The 19,653-nt window shown below is 38.9% G+C and overlaps 1 protein-coding gene across 4 annotated transcripts in view; it reads right to left on the bottom strand.

Moving 5' to 3' along the window:
* myo6a (myosin VIa) overlaps positions 1-19,653 on the bottom strand; it is a 106,961-nt gene that overhangs the window by 18,259 nt on the left and 69,049 nt on the right. For all 4 annotated transcript variants that reach the window (XM_007887882.2, XM_042332924.1, XM_007888030.2 and 1 more), the window contains 10 exons: positions 14,445-14,625; positions 13,668-13,812; positions 10,616-10,773; positions 9,984-10,075; positions 9,320-9,392; positions 8,131-8,258; positions 7,611-7,706; positions 6,250-6,420; positions 2,025-2,063; positions 841-934 (listed from right to left, as the gene is read on the bottom strand). In XM_007887882.2, coding sequence (XP_007886073.1) covers positions 841-934; positions 2,025-2,063; positions 6,250-6,420; positions 7,611-7,706; positions 8,131-8,258; positions 9,320-9,392; positions 9,984-10,075; positions 10,616-10,773; positions 13,668-13,812; positions 14,445-14,625 — 1,177 coding nt within the window. The remainder of the gene's footprint in view (positions 1-840; positions 935-2,024; positions 2,064-6,249; positions 6,421-7,610; positions 7,707-8,130; positions 8,259-9,319; positions 9,393-9,983; positions 10,076-10,615; positions 10,774-13,667; positions 13,813-14,444; positions 14,626-19,653) is intronic.

The raw sequence follows: 19,653 nt of genomic DNA, 5'->3' as shown, positions 1-19,653 counted from the left end.
AATGAGCTGCATGATAGTTGCATCAGTTGCATGTGAGCCTAGAAATCATGAAATAAAACACATGTTCCTAAATCCCTCTGGGACATCATGTCCTTAGTGCCCATTACCCACTGTAGATCAAGTTTAAAAAACATATCTTTTCCCAATCATCTTATGACGAAAAACACTGCCCAGTGCAGCACAAGGCAACACTGATCAGAACATCACAATTTCAAAGCCCAATTTGTGCTGAGTTAGCTGATTTTAATTTCGGCAGTAGCTGGGGGAAGGAGGTAATACAATTGGCATGAGAACCATTGGGAGGGAAAATCAGCAGGTGATCTCTACAGAAAAGTATAAGAATGGAGAAAGGTACAAGCGTGAGGGCAGGAGAAAAGATGAGTGGAGAATTGAAGGAGGAGAAATATTAGCATGATCCAAATGATGATTCCCTATTGGCAGAACCTCTACTCCCCCAGTATACACTGTCACAACACATAATAATAATGATCGTTGAATTTTATATAGTGCCTGATCACGTTTTCGAGACGTCTCAAAGCCCTTCACAGAATATACTGTAAAGTGAATTGACTGTATATTTTGTGGGATAAACGCGGCAGCCAATTGCCAACAGCAGTGTTCCCACAAACAGTCGTGGATTCAAGTGACCAATTTATTATTATTTTTCTGAAGGAGTCTTGAAATACTCTAGATATAGCATTTGTAAAGCATTCAGATGATACCTAAACAATGACTGGAATCAGTGAAGACAAGGACTATCACAGTAAAATAAAGTCAAATAAATTTAAGTGGAGCACCAAGAGGATGTGGAAATTCAAATTAGGAGAGGAGATACTCCACCTGAACATTGAAGCTGCGAGAGGATCTGTGCTCCTTCAAACTGGTGGCTTGTCATTTTTAGATTGGGTTTGATGCAACGAATAAAGCTGGATCCCTGTGGAAACACACATACATTTATATCTATTCATATCTATATACTGCAGAGAAGTAATTATTCATTGACGCTAATATTTCTCTTGTTAACCAATTCAGTGACATATCAATGTGATATGTTACACATATTCCTTTGAGTTTGGAAGGTTGAGGGGTGATCTGATTTGAGGTTTTTAAAATAACAAAAAAATTTGCTAGGGTAGATACAGAGACACTATTTTCTCTGGTAGGGGAATCCAGAACAAGGGGGCATAATCTTAAAATTAGAGCTAGGCCATTTAGGGATGAAATTAGGAGGCAGTTTTTCACCCAAAGAGTAGTGGAAATCTCGAACTCTCTCTCCCCAAAAAGCCTGTGGATGCTGAGCCAGTCACATCTTCAAGACTGAGGTGGATAGATATTTGTTAGATCAGGGTATTAAGGGATACGGGGCAAAGGCGGGCAATTGGACTTGAGGTAGAAATCAGCCATGATCTTATAGAATGGCAGAACAGGCTGGAGGGCCTGAGTAGCCTACTCCTGTTTCTATTTTTCTATTAACATTATCATTTGAGGGCAACGTTGTACACCATTTCTCACTCGGGTGAACAGTTAGCCTTTCTCTGCCTGGCTGATGGCTCAACACACTGAACACACCAACACTGCACCCTCCATTCCCTATATAGTGGGTTTTGAGGTTGTACAAGAGGAATCCAGCAAGAGCCAGACACTTCCCAACATCCAGAGGGGAAGTCAAAGAAGGGGCACTTGAGAACTTCCTAGTAGCCAGTTCCAGAGCAGCAGGAGGCCTGACCATCCTCAGCAGAGGATTGCTGTGCAGGAATAACCAAAACAAAAAGAGAAAATAACACTCTTTCTCTTAAAAATAAAGCACAATGACACATTTTTACTATTACTGATCAATTCCCGAAGATTGTACAAATCTTTAATTGAATACTGTATTTTAATGTGGTGATTTTTAAACAAGTCTCGTTTTCTTACTCTCCAAAATGTACAGTGAAACATTGCTCAAGAAGACAACATGTTGGCCAGATCTCATGGAACGATGATTTATTCATGGAAAAGCCTCTAATAGAACAATGTATACTCACAGTGCTGCGCAGTTTTTCAAGCAACAAATTCAACTGAGTCTGTAAAAAAATATACAAAAAGAATGAGAAATGTAGCCATCTCAAGTCTTTGGCCCAATGCAAATATAGATCAGGAGAATTTAAGTTTCAAATGACTAGTTTGCTTTATAAGTTACAGGCAGGCATGCAAAGCGTTCGTCTATTGCATTCTGTTAACTTTCATTTCCTTATGCAGCTTAGAGGTGTGAGTTGTAATGAAAATGAACACATTTATGATCTCCTAAAGTGCCAGTACATCTTACGAATCAATACATTCAGGTGCACAACTTTCCTAATAGTGTGTACAGCTTAAGTCACAAAAGACCAAAGTGGAGCATATGGCCAACAAACAGCTGGAACTGGGTTACCAGGCAGAGCGGCTGAGACTTGGATACATGTAAGAAACAGCTTGATACTGTAAAGGGAAGATGGTAAGGTGGCTATTCTGTAAGGATGAGATCAAATGGCTGAAGAGCCTTCTTCATCTAAGCTTATTGTTCGATTCCCCTGTATTATTGACTAAAGGACCAACAGTGAGAAATAAAAAGACTAAACACAGTGTAACTGATAACTCGTCCCTGTGATAAGCAGTCAACCCCATATAACTAGTTAGTCACTCAATATCCCAGCTTTCGAGTACTTTGAATAAAAATAAAAATTAAACAATATCAGATTTTTTTTAACAGTGAAACTCTGATAACTTATCACCCCAAGGGAAATAGCTCAAATGACTACTTACCAGAATTAACTAGTTAACCAAAGTATAGCATCTCAAAAGTACAAATATTCAAATAGCCAGGATATTGAGTGAGGGACTAGCTGATGACTTATCTCAGGGGCGAGTTATCAAGAGTTTCACTGTAGAAATCATACATTTCACTATAGAAATCATACATTTCACAGAAAAAGCCTGAACCCTTTCCAACCTCACCCACATTGTTCCAAGTCCAAGGGTTGACGAGGTGTCTTTTTGATATATTGGACAAAAATGTCAGTCTCAAAATTAACTGTGAAGAGAGAGAGAGGAAGAGAGAGAGAGGAAGAAAGAGGAAGAGAGAGAATGGGGGAAGAGAGGGAACTTCTACAATAGCTTTGTAAGTAAATACACTGCATGATGTGGTTACAGAACTGGACAGATCTGGAAAGCTCCAAATTTGATTTTGGTCTGGACTATGGTCTTGTTTTCACACAATGGCCTTTCTCACACACACACTTCACTTGTTAATGCTTTTTTTAAAAAGTATATACTTTGAAGTATGTTGCAATGCTCAAGATGTGAAATAGAATGGAAATAAAGTATTGTATAACAATAAACCTGCATATAACAGGACTGTACCAAGACTAATGACATAAAGAGCAAGCCTTGGGATTGGTGAACAGAACTAACATCTATTAGAACATTGTCAACAGTTCTGCAAGAGATTGAATCTGTCTGTATTTGGCTGGGATTTGATTGCCATGACAGACAATTACCATGTAGAGGGATACTGTAACCAAATGTGGTGTTAGCATGAACACATCAAGCATGCATGGATGGATGTTGGGGCTTGTGTGGCCATGGGTTCTGCTAAAAATTTGTCCTGAAAGAAGCACTGTGCTGGGAAGGGTTAAAGTGCAGTTTAAGTGACCCAGCCAGAGTCATAGAAGTCAATATTCCGACAGCCGCATTACTGGTGTGCAATTGCTCAAATAAGGAGTTACCTGCTGTCCCTGGCTGCGTCTACTTTTCCTTTCCCAACCTCCCTAGAGATTTGTCTACCCATCCTGAACTGGAGTGTTCCAGACCAAGCCAGCTGCCTGAGGAAAAGTAGCAGCAAACAGATGGAGAAGACAAGGCCTAAAGGTCATCTTAACAATAGGTAGAAGAGAGGAGAAATTAGGAGAAAGCATCACAAACTACAGCGGTAAATGAATGGAAGCATTGGAACACTATGCAAGGATTACAAATGTCACTGTTTTTGTGATGCACAAGATGTACATTGCTAGATTATCTCGCCCCCCCTTAGAATCACTGCTCTATCCAATCCCACTCCATCCCCCCACACCCAAAAAAAACTTCTTCCACTGTAGCTTTCCAGTTGCCCTCTAGAAGTTGTCTATTGGCAACCCAGAACAAAATCTCCCTCAGAGGACCGCCTCTCCCTGCCTGCCTTTTCCCCTTGAAGTGACATAATTATTATTAACGTTGTATTTCATATAGCATCTAGCACGTCTGGAGAATGGCTCAGAGACACTTCATAGGATTTTCTGTAAAGTGTAGTGACTGTGTATTTGGTAGGTGACGTACCCAAAATCAGAAACAGGAAGTGAGGGAAATCAAACTTACATTCTGAAGTGCTGCACCAACTCAAGTCATTCCATTGAAATACCCATAATATCCAAAAACGAAATATTTAAGATGCATTTTTTAACTCTACGAACATCCCCAAAACCTAAATAACCAACATAATCTCGCTAATTGTGCCCACTTAGAAATACAGGACAAAAATCAACCTGTAACATTACTTAACATGATTTAGTTAAAAGTTTTAGGAAAACTTAGGGGCCCATATCCATGATCAAGGCTTCTCATCTAGGCATTGTGAAAGTCACCTGTTAAGTTTAGCTACCACACCTTAAGCAGATTTAAGATCGTTTTTTAAACCAAACAGTAAATCATTTAAATGGGAACTCAATTGGAAAAACAGTCAAAAATTGATGAGTATGGACAAGTTTGATATTGAAATTCAGATAACAGGAAACTACATGTTTATTTATTTTTAAGAAGACATTTTATAAAACCTCACTGAAAAATGTAAAACAGACGGAAAGTATAGCAAGAAAGTTTTAAGAATAGTGAGAAGTTACTCAGACTAAGAAGTAGAAATGACAGACAGTTGAGGTGAGGCAAGGCATCAGTCACGACTTTTAAAGCTCAGTTTATACATTTTAGACAACAAATTAGAAGTATACTCTTTAGGTGAAATGTAATAAATGATCCCATAGTAATGTAAACATTATAAAAATCACTGTCTCCTTCCTGGCCCAGATAACAACATGCTTCATGTTAATGAGCACTGGTCTGATCAGACATGATGCATAAGATGCTTCATATTAATGAGCACTGCTGGGATGAGACCCTCAGGTGTACTACGCTTCATATTAATGCGTAAGGCTCTGCTCAGACACCTCACATATTAATGGTACCTCTCATGTTCAAGATGCTTTAACCAGTCTTGATATATACATGAGGGGGAAGGGAATAGGGGGACATAGGAGATGGAACTAGGAGGGTGGAGACTAATACGCAGTAGAAACAACGGCACACACTAGCTGTAATAATGCTTGTTACAGATTACAATTGAACAAAGGTTGAACAAAATTATCTTCCAATCAACTTCTGGAGCTTTGAGAACAGAACTCAATAATTTTGTTATACCTCAGTTCATTGCTCAGAGCTGCAATACTGTAGCAAACAGAACATTTACTATGATGTTACACATTCCTCTGCATTTAAAAAAAATTGCAATTGACTAACTTTTTTCATATAAAATAATGATGCAACATTTTTAACTGGATATTTCAACTTTACAGCGTTGGTTCTTAAACAAGTTCACATAAATGAACCAGAAAATGTGATCACTCATTCTGTGTTTGCAACCTGTGCTTTCAGTTCTAGTTTTATTGCTGAGCTAGAATTGATCTCTCAGTAATATATTCAATGCCTGTTTATGTCTTCATTGCTTTACCAGCTATTCAACATGTAGTTCGATGAAAAAAACAAATTCATTTAAACTCCAAGTAACACAAAGCCTGCAATAACAATGATGATACTTACATTTAATATAATCAGCTAAGAAGAATCAACCAAGACAACTCTTAGCAAAACCAGGAAACATTAACAACCCGTTTCCCTTTATTAATTCTTATATTAAGAGCTACAGGGCAAAAAAATTCTCACATGTATTATTTTCTTAAAAGTGAGATTCATACACAGCACACCATGACTTCATGATTCAACATAGAGATTCTTCACACACAGCACACTTCTTCATTTTACAACGCCAGTCTTTTCCAAACAACTCTTCATAGATAGATCCTTAGGCATTGAAGGTATCAAGAGATAGAGAAGACATCAGATTAAACCTGCTACTATGATCTCATGGAATGGCGTAAGGTTCGTCAGTCTGAATGACCCACTCTTGCTCTTATGTTGATATGTTCCTACCTTGAACTTGTTGCCCACACTGATGAAGCTCAGTTTTCCTGCTTTCTGTTTTGAATCCTTAGTGTTGTTGGTTCCTTCAAAGAGCTGTCGGACGAACTGGTCTTTAGATTCAGAAATCAGAGTCTCCAGCGACATGTGTAAGGCATCATTATTTTTCTCTACAAACTTGGTCTGACAGGGAGAAAGTACAAGTGAACAATGGACACCAGGGAATTAGATTGAATCCCAGAGACGTCAACACAATCACAAGAACATCAAATTCAGACTTCTGTTAAATGAGCTACACCCGTTTTTAAATGAGTTGTTTTTCCTCTATATTTCAAAAATTCAACTAAGCTATTTACAGCCAAAACTACTGACCAATTACTCATTCTATACAAGGCTTCCTCTACCTCGCTCCCTGCAACAACTTGAATGCTACATCCTCTTTGGACTCATTCTGAAGTACTAGTTCCACTGGCGTTGAACACTTTCCAGAACCTCATCCTAATGGTCACTCTCCATGCTGACAATAACATGTTGTCACCAGCATATTCACCCACAGGAAATAACACAACGTACCCTATGCCTATCCGACATCTATAGGTCCAATTTAGCCAGGACCTGGTCAAATTGTTTTCCTCATTAGGTGGTAGAGGGTGCTGCAGTTAATTATAGAGCTCTTATAGCCACTTTTATTGGGATCAAATAATTTGAAAGAGACCATGATCCTAACCTGTTTGGCTCGGTAAGGCACTGAGTAATTGGGACAGCTCATTGAAAACACGTTTCACATTCATTCGGGTAGAAGCATCCCCAATGAACCAATCTTTTTCTAACACACGATATGAAACACATTTAAGTAAGGTGAAAAGTGTGGCTGTGGAATTATTTATCTTGCAGTGGGAGCCAAGAGAGGATTTCCAAATAGATGACATTTGAAGAAATTTGAAGAAAGTAAAAATGAGCAACACCTCCCCCTCATGTACAGATGCTGTTTCTAGAGGTGGTTAGGAAAATCACAAATCAGTTTTTTTTTGTCAGTCGCCCAATTAAAAAGAAAGCTTTTCTTTTTGCCGCTAGCTTTGAAGTGGTAAATGACAACAATCCTATTATATTTGATATAGCGCTTATGACATCATAGATGTGCCTCAAAGTGCTTCACATGATTTATTATGAAGTGTGATGCAAGGATTATTATTACTGTCCATTTGAAGGTTATCATGGCAGCTAACTAGTGCACAGCAATGTCCAGGAGCTGGATTGGCAGACATTTTTGAAGGGAGTCAGTTCTACTGTGGCTTGCAACATTTTGGATCCCAAACTCCACGATACAATCACAATGTATCAAGAGAATGGGAAACTGGCGGGATCGAACTTACCGTCTCGTAGCAGACTGCTCCAGCAAAGTGTCTGATGATGAAGCCTTCGTCGTCACGGACGTTCCTGTGGACAGTCAGTTTGGATTTGCGAGGAATCTGGACGTTAAAGATAAGAGAACTTTGGGTTTAACAGCACAAAGAGAAACAGCCTCACCTGCATTCAAACTACGGCAGAAAAATCAATATATAAAACAGGGTACTGAGCAGAGCAGCGTGAATTAGGCTGGAGCCCTGCTGTCAACAATGAATGAAGGGTGGAGCATCATAACTGAGTATTGTGTTGTCATTCCACACATGTGCACCTTCAAGCAAAGGTCACTCAATAGCTATTGGAACCAGGCACCTGGGTTAGTCAGGCTCCTTCATAAGCTGGGGACATGGAGCCCTAATGCAGTGCTAGGGTAGGCCTAACTCAGCACCACACACACCACCTTGTGAGTGAATTTACCCACTGAGCCATCAAGACAATCCTTCTGCATATCCAGTAGATGGCTCCTTGTGAACAGGCAGTAAAGCTTACCGAGAGACGGAAATGATCCTTGTGTTTCTGGTGTATCATTGTAGTAAAGTGCAGGTCACTGGTTTGAGGTAGACGGTTTTCTTCATCCAGAATGTCCAGGATACCCACTAATTTAGCTTCAATTAAATCTGTTTTTATTAAAAGAGTTTAAAAGAAAACAAGATTGTTTTACTGCATTGATATGTGCACCCAGTTCGATGTTCATCTTACACATTTACAGCAGTTCACAGGCTTCATCTCTCTAGTATCAGATGCCTCAGTCGTCCCCCTCATCCACCCCCTCATTTGCCTGTCTGTGATAGTTAATCTCTCTCTCTCCTGTGGATAAACCTGTCATTTATGATTTCCTCACTCCACTTCTCTCCTTGATTTTTTACACTGGGAGCTCCACAAAAAGAAGAGTGGGATCTATGAATGCGGATGGGGCTCACAGCACTGTTTACACAGATGCTATCAAAATCAATGAAAATCTCATTATGGGCTTCAAAGCACAGCTCTTATCTGTCCACAAGTTCACAGTTAAAGTCAGAAGTATCTTAACTATATAATAATAATAATCCTTGCATATATAAATTACTGCACTGAAATAGGCAATTTTAGATGGTGCCAGCTCCACTGGGGCTATACAGTTTCAATTCCCTATACTTTCCTTATTTGCTTCCAAACTATTTTTCTTTAAACATTTATCCAAAATGGCTCTCCTTCCCTTTTAAGTGTGATGGTCCTAGCCTCAAAAGCTATTTGTAGCAGACCACAAAACTTCTAAGAATCCTTTGTATGAAAAAAAACCTGGTTATCAATTCACCAATCCATAGGAATAATTTTTCACTATTTATCCTCCCAAAATGTTTCAGACGTTTGAAGACCTCCTGTACATCTTCATCTTAACTCTGAACTTTCTCTGTTCAAGATCTCCCTTAGATCCTGTCTGTCCATGAAAACAGACCCAGTGGTTTGGAGCCAATCATAACTATACTGTCATCAATAGCTTCTCAAACCTAATTACAAACTTATGATTCTTTCCAGACTCGATCACACATTTTCCACTCACATTTATTCTTGTTCTTTTTTGTATTTCGAAAACTTTTCACCAATATCATTGTCAAGGTTAAATAAACACAAGTGCATAGACCTAAAAGGCATCTGCCGTATGCAATGTTATTTTCAGGCAAACTGATGTGGCACCTACCTATACAGTCTTGATTGTCAACATAGTGCACTTCATTAACACCGAGCCCTTCTCTTTGATATAGTTCTTGTTCCTGTAGTTTGGAAGAATGGACAGGTCAGTCCTGTGGTACACGGTAAAATGGAATAACTGTACTATCTGGGCAAACACGGCAGCCAATTCAACACAACAGTAAATTAATTATTTTATTTTATTATTGGCTTGGACTCTGAGAGAAACTCTGTTCTCTTTTCAAATCGTCCCAAGGGATCTTTAACTTCCAGCAGAACAGGCAGACAGGGCCTCAGTAATATTGGCTTGTCTGAAAAGCGTCACTTTCAACAAATCAGCACATCTCTGATACTGCTCTGTCAGCCAAGACTATTACCATGGCAGGAAAACAGAATGTTGTGGATAGATCATTTATCTTCCTATCATCGTATCCCGGGGGTTGTTTTGCAAGTAGGATTAAGACTGCCTTTGGAAATAGTGGTAATTGATGAAATGGAAACATGGCAATAAGATTTGCAGAGCTTGGTCAAGAAGGTGCATTCTGAGGAGGGAAATAGCTCAAAGTGCTGAAGGAAAGTACAAAACAAATCCAGTGTTTGAAGTGAATATTCTTGCCTACACTGGTTTCCACGACAAGACAGGTTTGAGCAGTGTTCAACAGCACAGGTCTTACCTCCTTGAGGATCCTTTCATTGAAAAATTGTTGTAGCTTTTCATTGCAGTAGTTAATGCAGAACTGCTCAAAGCTGTTGTGCTCAAAATATTCTGTAAAGTATAAAATGGAAATGGTCAGCCACACTGCAAAAGCTTTTCTGATTGAACTTCTCTGATCTCAACAAAAAGTTTGCCAACATGTCAGAAACAGTAGTAACCAACTGCTTGAGCAGATTAAATCCAGCAGTTCCTTTGAATAACCAGCAATCTCCATTGTATCACCACTCATACTCACTTACCAAATCACATGCATGTGCTGCACAAAGCATCTAATTCATTTCATCCTAGTATCTTGTCATAGAAAATTGCCCTTAATATACAAGCCATCCTCTAATAAGATGCCTAATACTCCAAGTCCCTCTGCTGACCCAGGGAGGATAGTCAATCATCAACACTGCCTTCCCTGGATCACAGCTTTGTACTTCATAACTCCATTCTGATTTTGCTTTTTGGATAAATTCCTGCAGAAATCTCAATTTGTAGCTTTCATCTTCTCAGCCAGATTATTGTGAGAGGTACATCTAATCAGTGGCAATATTTAACAAGAATAATTCAGGAAAGCCAACTGTTAACTTGCAAATGAAAACTCACCAAATCCAGCAATATCCAGAACTCCAATAAAGAAGCAGGAGCTTTGAAAGGGGAAGCAATGGTTGACTCGCTTCACCACGTGGTCAAAAAGACGGCTATAAACGGCCTTGGCCAAAGCTTCCCGGGCATTATTTGCTTGCTCGACCTTTAAGGGTACCCTGAAAAACAATAGAGCCAACTTCGTGTGAGAGCAATAAAAAGAGTTACATTTCTATTAAGGAAAGTGCTAAAGAAGGCAAAGTTGTAATAGGGTAAAAAGACGTTAAGTGTCTTGTATTATATTATATTGGGATACAGTTGCTGATTTGTTAATAAACCTATGATAATAATATTAATAATACTTGCATTTGATATAGCACCTTATCACATTGTTGAGACATCTCAAAGTGCTTCACAAGATATATTGTAAAGTGCATTGACTGTGTATTTTGTGGGCAAAAAGTGGTACGACTGGATTATTAGTGCTAATTTGCAGTAATGTCTCTGCCTGCTGCAACCTTGCAAAAGTAGCCCATTTTTATGTGTAAGCCTAGCAGTGAGTGTTGGTAGGCCATTCAACTGCAAGGAGGCATTACAGCTAAGACAGTTTTTTTGAAAAAGTATCTTTCACCAACAAATATCCGGGTTTATTTGGTGAAAGTCAATTGGTATAACACAAGAAAGAAGAGCTTTCAAAGGTCCAATTTTTGCAAGTGTCTGAGCTGACACAGTCTACATTTTTGATTTATAAATGAAGACAAGCGGATAGGATTTTATGCTCTCTGGGGGCAAATGTTAATCATGGGGTCCTTGTAATTTACAACACTGGTGTTCTCTATTCAATCAATCTCTAGTAAGAAATCACATATGCAGTGCAGTTGTAGGTATAATAATAATCCTTGCATTTGGTATAGACCTTTCACTTTAGGAGGATGTGTCAAAACACTTCACAGGATAGACTGTAAAGTGTAGTGACTGTATATTTTGTGGGTGAATACAGCAGCCAAACTGCCTACTGTAATGTCCAATAAACAGCCATGAAGTCAATGATCAATTTTATTCAGAGAATTGTTGGTCAGGGCACTGGGTTAACCTCCCTTCTCTTTTGAAATAGTACCATGGGATCTTTAACATCCACCTGAGCAGACAGATGGGACCTTGGTTTAATGTCTCATCAGAAAGACAACACCTCGTGATAAGGCACTATATCAAATGCAAGGATTATTATTGAACCCACAATCTTCTGACTCAGAAGTAAGAGTGCTACTGACTGAGCCAGACTGAAAAGATTATTTGTTTGCTCGACAGACTGAACAGATGAGTAAAAGTAATCCTCAAGAGTCCGCCAATAGAGAGAATTAGGATACAGGGGCTGTGGAGATTAATTGCTCTATGAAAGAAAGAAAACAGTGATGGACTTTCCTGCTTTTCTGATTCAGTGTAACATTGTCAAACATAACGAAGTGTAACAAGATCCTATTCACATAAAATAAAGTACTGGTTATAGGGAAGCAAAGTTTATAGTGCTTTTACATTAGTTTATCTCAAGCCTATCTCAGGGAACAGCTAGTAACTAGACAACGGCCTGTTTTCCAACTCTAGATCTGGCAAGGCCTGACTCAGGCTCTGTACATTCTTGATTGACACCAGTAACCCCTGCTACAAAGTGAGGGCATCTATGAGTAGATGAGACTCGCTTGTGATTTTGCCTAAGTGGCAGCCTAGGCTGCTGACATTCACTTCTCAGGCACACACATGAACATCGCTCATTTTGATGAAAAAACGCATGGGTGGAGGGGTCACTGGTAGAATTGAAACTACACCCTGCCATAAGTCATCAGGGGAGGAAAACAGGGGCAGAGAGAAAAATTACAAAAACAACTTATGCAAAGTTGCATAATTACACATCTTTCATGTTGACACTGTTGGTTATAAACATTTTCATGATCGGTATTTGACTGCTATTTAGTGAACTGAAAGCTTTAACCTAATGGGGAATGTAATATTTGACCAGTATGTAGCATTATAATTAATGCTGTTGGTGATAATTATACAGAACCAGATGTAATTACTGAACAACAAAGCCATAATGTGAATTTTGATTATTTCTAATTTTAACTTCTTCTACAACGCCTACTGTGTGGGTACTGCACTAATGTGGACTTGGAAAGAACAACAATGATACCAGAAAGCTTGAGACCTGCCACGCTTAGGATAATGCAACACTGAAAATGTGTGCATCTGTTCGCTACAATTTCAGGGTTAACAACTTAATACACTCGAAACCACTTTGCAAAAAACTAAAAATACAAAAACCTCTAGTTAAAGGTTTTGTTTTACTCTCTTGTTAATTTTTTTTTGGTCAGCCGTGTGTTTGATGCACATGGAAACCATCACAATGCTTAACAGTATCCAAACCAGATAGAGTTTCACATATGTCACCTGCATGTCGAGATTCCCATATGTGGAATTGAATCTGCACTCTCTCCCCAAGGCATGCAGCCTGCTTATCTAATTCCAGAGAGTATTAGGCGCAAGTGAGCAGGACCCAAGATGCGTATGTTGAGGTACTGCTGGAGTTTAATCTTTTCCCCTCCAGTGTAATAGGAACAGAAAAAGAGTCTACAGGAGATAATGGGCAGAGAGAAAATAAGAAAAATGAACAGAAAATAAAACAAAGATCGGGGATGCTAAATATTCAAAATAATTGATTATGATAAGAAGTGGTTATTAATAGCAGAAATAATAAAGAACATGTAAGCTACATAATTATGAGTGATAAAAAGACAGAAAGTTTGGTTCATGGCGTGAGAAGTTCACATCAGGGTTAGGTTCCTTAAACTCAGGGGGAAGCAATTTCCACAATGGCTTTTTTGAAACAAAGGTAAAATATTTCTCTATATCAGATTTTGTTTGTGGGGGGAGGAGGGTCTGGAGGAATACTTACAATTCGAGTTATTAATCACAGATATGCAAAACATCATTGTTAATAGAATAATCCCACAGGATAATAAATATTTGCCAGATCACTTAACATGACTTTGGATCCTTTGGTACAAAGGTGTGGACTTACTTGATAACTGTTCCTTTGGCTCCTCCAGCAGTTGTCAGCATTACTCTTGTAGTTAGACTAACGCACAGGTCATCCCCGTCCAGCCCAAGCAGTTCAGCACAATGGTCCAAAGATTTACTAGATTTTCTCTTCAGAACGCATCCACCTGAATAATTTATCATTATTAAAACAAAGTAATACTGACACTAACTTGGTACTGCATTAATGTAATGTTCATTAGGAAAATACCCCAAATGAGTTGTTCTAAACAAACAATCATTTGATATTAAAAGTATTTTTTTAAATTTAGCTTCACAGGATTTTTCCTGTAGGTGCAGTGCAGCGACTCTGTATTTGGCAGGGTATATTTATATGGAGTAAAGTTGGTGAGCTAGAGGCTCAAAGTGCTACAGAGTGACCATAACTTTGTTATATTTGATGTAAAAAGTGAAAAGGAGAGGAACAGTCAAAGCAATGGTGCCCAACTAGGAAAAGGTAATTTCAAGAAGTGGAGCTGTCCAGGAGCTGAACAGTTAATTGGGTAAAAAGATTGGCAGGTAAGTTAGTAGATGAGCAGTGGGAAACTTTCAAATATGAGATGAATAGGGTACAAATTACACAGGATTACATAGAAAGTTACAGCACTGAAACAGGCCATTTGATCCAACTAGTCTGTGCCAGATTTGTACTCCACAAGACCCTCCATCTCTCCTGCTTCCCCCTCCCATACCTCTTGATTCCCTTCTCCCCCATGAATGTATTGAGTTTCCTGTTCAGCGAGAACTGGAGTTTCTGTACCTGAAGTGCTTCCACCTTCTTCAAAGTCAATATTTCCCAGATGTAGAACTCCAGCCACCACTCGGAAGAGGTCAAACTTCTCAGCGTCTCCCAGGCCAATTTTCTTCATGGCGACACACATGCGGTTGAAGTCCCCATGGTCGTCCAAGAGTGGGTCCTTCAAAGAACCTTCCTTAAGGCACTGGAAGGAGATGGTGAAAAGAGACCGACACATCAGCTGATACCAAGCTACGCTATGGTCTCACGAGACAAACAAGAGGCATGCAAGCCCAGGAGATGCCAAAAACAAAATATATGTGCACCCAAAACAAAATAAAACCAACCTCTCATGCATACACCATGAACTAAAACAAGTAAGTACCAACTGAGAGTGATTTACTCACTATTAGGTGCAGTATTTCCCATCCTTCAAACAGTATTTTCCATGTACCATGGGCAGGGTCTTCAATGTATATCTGTCATATATTGTGGCATTTCTCTTTCCTGTGCTGGAGATGATAGATCCCCAGGGTGGTCTAGCTTCTGATCACGTTCAGCAGGAAGGTTTGATAACATCTAATAATGCAAAGTGATCTTGGAAAGGTTTTCACCTTTCTTGTTTGCTGTTTTTAGTAAGAATTCCCTAAGGTGCTCTTGTCCATGTGTCAGTGTAATGTAATGTGATGGATTTAAGTAACTTGGGCATTGAATGCTGAATTGGTTATAAAGCACATCTCAATGTCAATCTAGAACATTGAAACACTGGTATTGCACCCATTTCTGTTGGACGTTAGAAAATAAGTTACCTGCCAAGGCTCTACCAATGCCAAGGTAGGGTTCAATTATTTGATCCCCAAAACTCCTTTCTTACCACCATTCCACCTGGCCAGTCTATAATAATAAATAAGATATAGCATCTTTCATGTCAGGAGAATAACTCAAAATGCTTCAGAGGAATTATGAGGGGAATTACTTTGAAATATAGTGACTTTTTTGTAGGCAGCCAATTTCTACACTGCAAAGTCCCATAAATAGCCATGAAGTGAATGACCAATTTTATTTGGGGCATTATTGACCAGAAACTCCTTTCACCTTTGAATCATACCATTGGATCTTAACATCCACCAGAATAGGCAGGTGGGACCTCAGTTTATCCTCTCATCTGAAGGACAGCATCTCTTGACATGCAACACAGCAGCATTGTATTAGAGTGACAAGAAGATTATATGAGTTCACTTTGGGGGCTTGAACCCACAACCTTCTGACTGAAAGGCGTCAATCTTGATTGAAGTAATTGACCCTTAATCCTTCTATCATTTGGATTTCTATATGTGTTCGTTCAGGGTGACCTTCAATTCTGCACATCAACTGCAGTGCAGACCTCAGCTCAAGGGAAGTAAGATTTGATTTATGTAACAAACCTATTTTTTTTTCTTTCACGCTGTTCCTCTACCAGCGTGGGGTATGAAGGGAAAGACGTAGGAAGCAACTCAGCCTCCCTTAGCACTGACAACCAGGACCTTGCCTTCCCTCTCAGTTCTATCAGCTGGAGCCTCTTTCTCTTACATCAACTTGGTCAGAAGTTGCATACCTACAAGACCTACCAGGAAATACTAACTAGGAGTTCACGGAAAGACATCCTTCCAGTCAAGGAAAACAGCTAAATGTAACAAGAATTTCCAGAAACTTTTCAAGCATGAGCGTGCTTTGAGACATCCTCCCAACATGAAAGGCATTATATGAACGTAAATTGTATTTTAAATGCAGACACAGCTTTTAGACAGATTGTACATCATGGAAGTAGGGTAACTACTAAAATGAGGAAAAGAAGCAAAAATAGATGGCATAAATGGCATAAAAAATAATAATTTGGTCACTCACTCCACGACTGTTTGTGGGGCACCGCCATGTGCAATTGGCTGCCACATTTCATCCACAAAATACACACATATTACACTTTGCAGTATATTCTGTGAAGCACTTTAAGACGTCTCAAAACGTGATAAAGCGCTATATCAAATGCAAGGATTATTATAAGATGGTGGAGGGAGAATATAGGAATAAAAATCTTATGGAAGAGAGAGACACAAACACGAGAGAGAAAGGAGTGGAGACCTTAATGATTTCCCTCATGGGATTCCCAGTCTACCCATGGTTCATGGAGGAAAATGAATGAAGATAGTCATCTATTCATGCAAACATTTTACCAAAAAACATGTTCTGTATTTTGTAGCTAGGCTTTCTGAAACACAGGAATCAATTCTTCATTTAGCAACTGTCCAATATGAAGAACTGTTTCCCTTTCCAAGACAAAGTAATACAGGTTTCAGCAAGAACATTTGAATGCAGGAATGCACAAGAACAGGTTAGACCGAAGCACTAGTTATTCCCTCTCTTTCTCTCTCGCTCTGTCTTCCCATTTGTTGTAAAAGTATCCAGAACTTCTCATTGAACATCAGAAAGGAGAGAGATAAATTTGATCAGACGTTAACTCATTATATGAGCCATAACCTCTAAGGCAACAGTTACAAGCATGTTCAGACATTCTAATTGGTTGCATTAAAGTGCGGGATACAGCCCGCTGTTTAACATGTCTAGAATCTTCATTAAGCAAATGTAAAACTGCTGATCGGACGAGGAATCCCTAATATTAATAGCAGAAAAATAAATTGAGGTCACAGCAATTTTGAATGATTAAGGACAAGGGGCAGTTATGTTTTTATATCTGATTAGTTTTTTTTAAGGAATTTTATAATGAGATTTGGTCTATTCCACTTAGCTGATGAGATACAAAATCTATTCATTGCTGAATGAAATCCAGCTGATGGGGAAATTTCTGCAGAAAACTGCTCCAGATGTGATGTTATTAAACTGGAAACTATTGATCATTTCACAACAGAGAAGCAAGACAAATCCCCTAACATGTGTTTTCACACATACAGTATAAACTCCCAATCTTCTATACCAGGCTCCAGATTTTAAATTACACGAGCGCAAAAGAGGTGGTAAGGTTCAAGGACTAATCTCATCAGATACGAGATGGCACTCAAGACCTTTGGGGGATTTTGTACTTAAAGCAAATGAAAACACATTACAGTTATATGGGGGCCTAATTTCATAAGAGTTCTCAGCAAGAAATATATAATTACCGAATTTCTAAAGCATCAAGTGTGCTGAAGAATGCATTCTTAATCACATCTGATTAAATTCTTTGGAAATTCAAAACATTCTCTAGCTCATTCATTGTTTTAGAAATCCATTACATTACCCATTAATTATTGAGAATCTGTCAAGAAGTACTGCAAACGAGACTCCAAGGTCAAAAAACAACGGCTCTCAGCAACTAGAGCTGAAAGAAGGCTGTTTCAGGACTGAAGTAGTACTGCTGCTGGTGGAAGCATCTCTGATGCTCACATTATTTTGTTCCTGTCTCATTCCTGATGGTATGATGCTAAAACAGAATATTCTTTTCATAAGACAAGAAATGAATATATAGGTTCAATTAAACAGAACTAAAGCTAATTTCTTCCATTGCAAGTATAGAATTCTGTCCGGAATCATTGGTATAAAACGTATACATACAAGTAAAAACTCTGGTGCAAATACTAGTGCATGCAACTACAACTGCTCACACCACACATGACTGATGTAAATGTCTGAGAATAGAATTACCAACAGACATTTACATCATACAGACTACAAATACATTGGGAAAAACTGATCACCTTTTCCTCCTGATATTAAATGAAGGATGGGGGGTGCGGAAGAAGGAAAACAAATCAGATATTTTAATAAAATTGGTCTGTTTGAAGTCAATGCTGTCTGCATATAAATAACTAATACTATACCTTTTTAACATGAGTGACGTGGTGAAGTCCACAAAATGGTTTTGTATTTGATGGGGAGGACATCACAAATGGTGGTACATACTGGGATCAAAATTGTAAGACTCTCAAAGGATTTGTAAATGATGAAACCCAATCCTACCCGGATGTTTCTCTCGGACACCAATCTCAAGTTTCCACTCCCAGGTGGTCGCTTCTGTGTCCAGGCATTTTTGCTGTTTGCAAATCCTTGTGCAAACTACACAATTTACTTAATTGTGTGAGAAACAGCTCACACTGACCCTAACTAAATCCCACTGCAAATCCACCCAATCAATACAGTTTCCATTTAAAATTAAAACATCTTGCATTATTTTAAATGCACTTGCCTTGCATGTGATAAACAGTATGCTACCTTGGAGTACAGTTACACCATGTAACTCACTCCCATTAGTTTGCTGACCCTAACAGGGAACTGTTAGGGTCAGCAAACTAATGGGATCTATTGATATATGTGTGTACAATACATTCTCAATATAGTGTGGATGTTCTTTATTTTATTCAATATTAGTAATAAGCACCATATATATATTGATATTAATAGTGAGCACTTCAATATATATCAACTGTGTGTATTGCCCTGGCTCCATTAGTGGTACATTCGTCTCTGAGTCAGAGGTTGTAGGTTCAAGCCACAAGTCAGGACCTTGAACTCACACAGTCTAGGCTGATACTACAATGCAGTGCTGGAGGTGTGCTATATTGTTTGAGGTGCCGTCCTTTGGATAAGTTGTTAAACTGAGGTCTCATTAGTCTGTTCAGGTGGGTATTAAATATCCCATGGCACTATTCGAAAAGAAAAGGTTGTTTCTCCCTGTATCCTGGCCAACAATTACCAAAATAAAATTGATCATTCTCTCCATGGTTTGTTGAGGGACATTGCTGTACTTAAATTGACTGTTGCATCCGCCTCCCAATACATAGTCACTACACATTACAGAATATTCTGTGAAGTGCTTTGAGACATCCTCCTGACGTGAAAGGCACTATGTCAAATGTAAGAATTATTGTTATATTATTATAACTTATCTGGAGGATTGTTGACCAGGGACACTAGAGAATACTCTCTTTCTACAAATAGTCTCAAGGAGTCTTTATCAACCTGAACAAGCAGATTGGTTTAATGTCTCATCCTAAAGATGGTTCCCCCAGTATGGCAGCACAGTGTCAGACTATACTTTGAGCTACAATCTCAATGCAGTTCTTAAACCGACCATCTCTGACTCAGACCTGAAAGTGCTACCAGCTGATTCGAGCTCAGAGCAAAGCCGAGGTACAAGTCAGCATGTATACTGGGTAACAAAATATAACACAGGCAATTTTCTTGTGGTTAAGGAGTTTAAGCA

The sequence above is a fragment of the Callorhinchus milii genome, unplaced genomic scaffold (genome assembly GCF_018977255.1).
Source record: "Callorhinchus milii isolate IMCB2004 unplaced genomic scaffold, IMCB_Cmil_1.0 Scaffold3, whole genome shotgun sequence".
In the NCBI taxonomy this organism is placed as follows: Eukaryota; Metazoa; Chordata; class Chondrichthyes; order Chimaeriformes; family Callorhinchidae; genus Callorhinchus; species Callorhinchus milii.
Note: the sequence above shows the minus strand (reverse complement) of the source record. Positions and strands in the feature narration are given on the sequence as shown.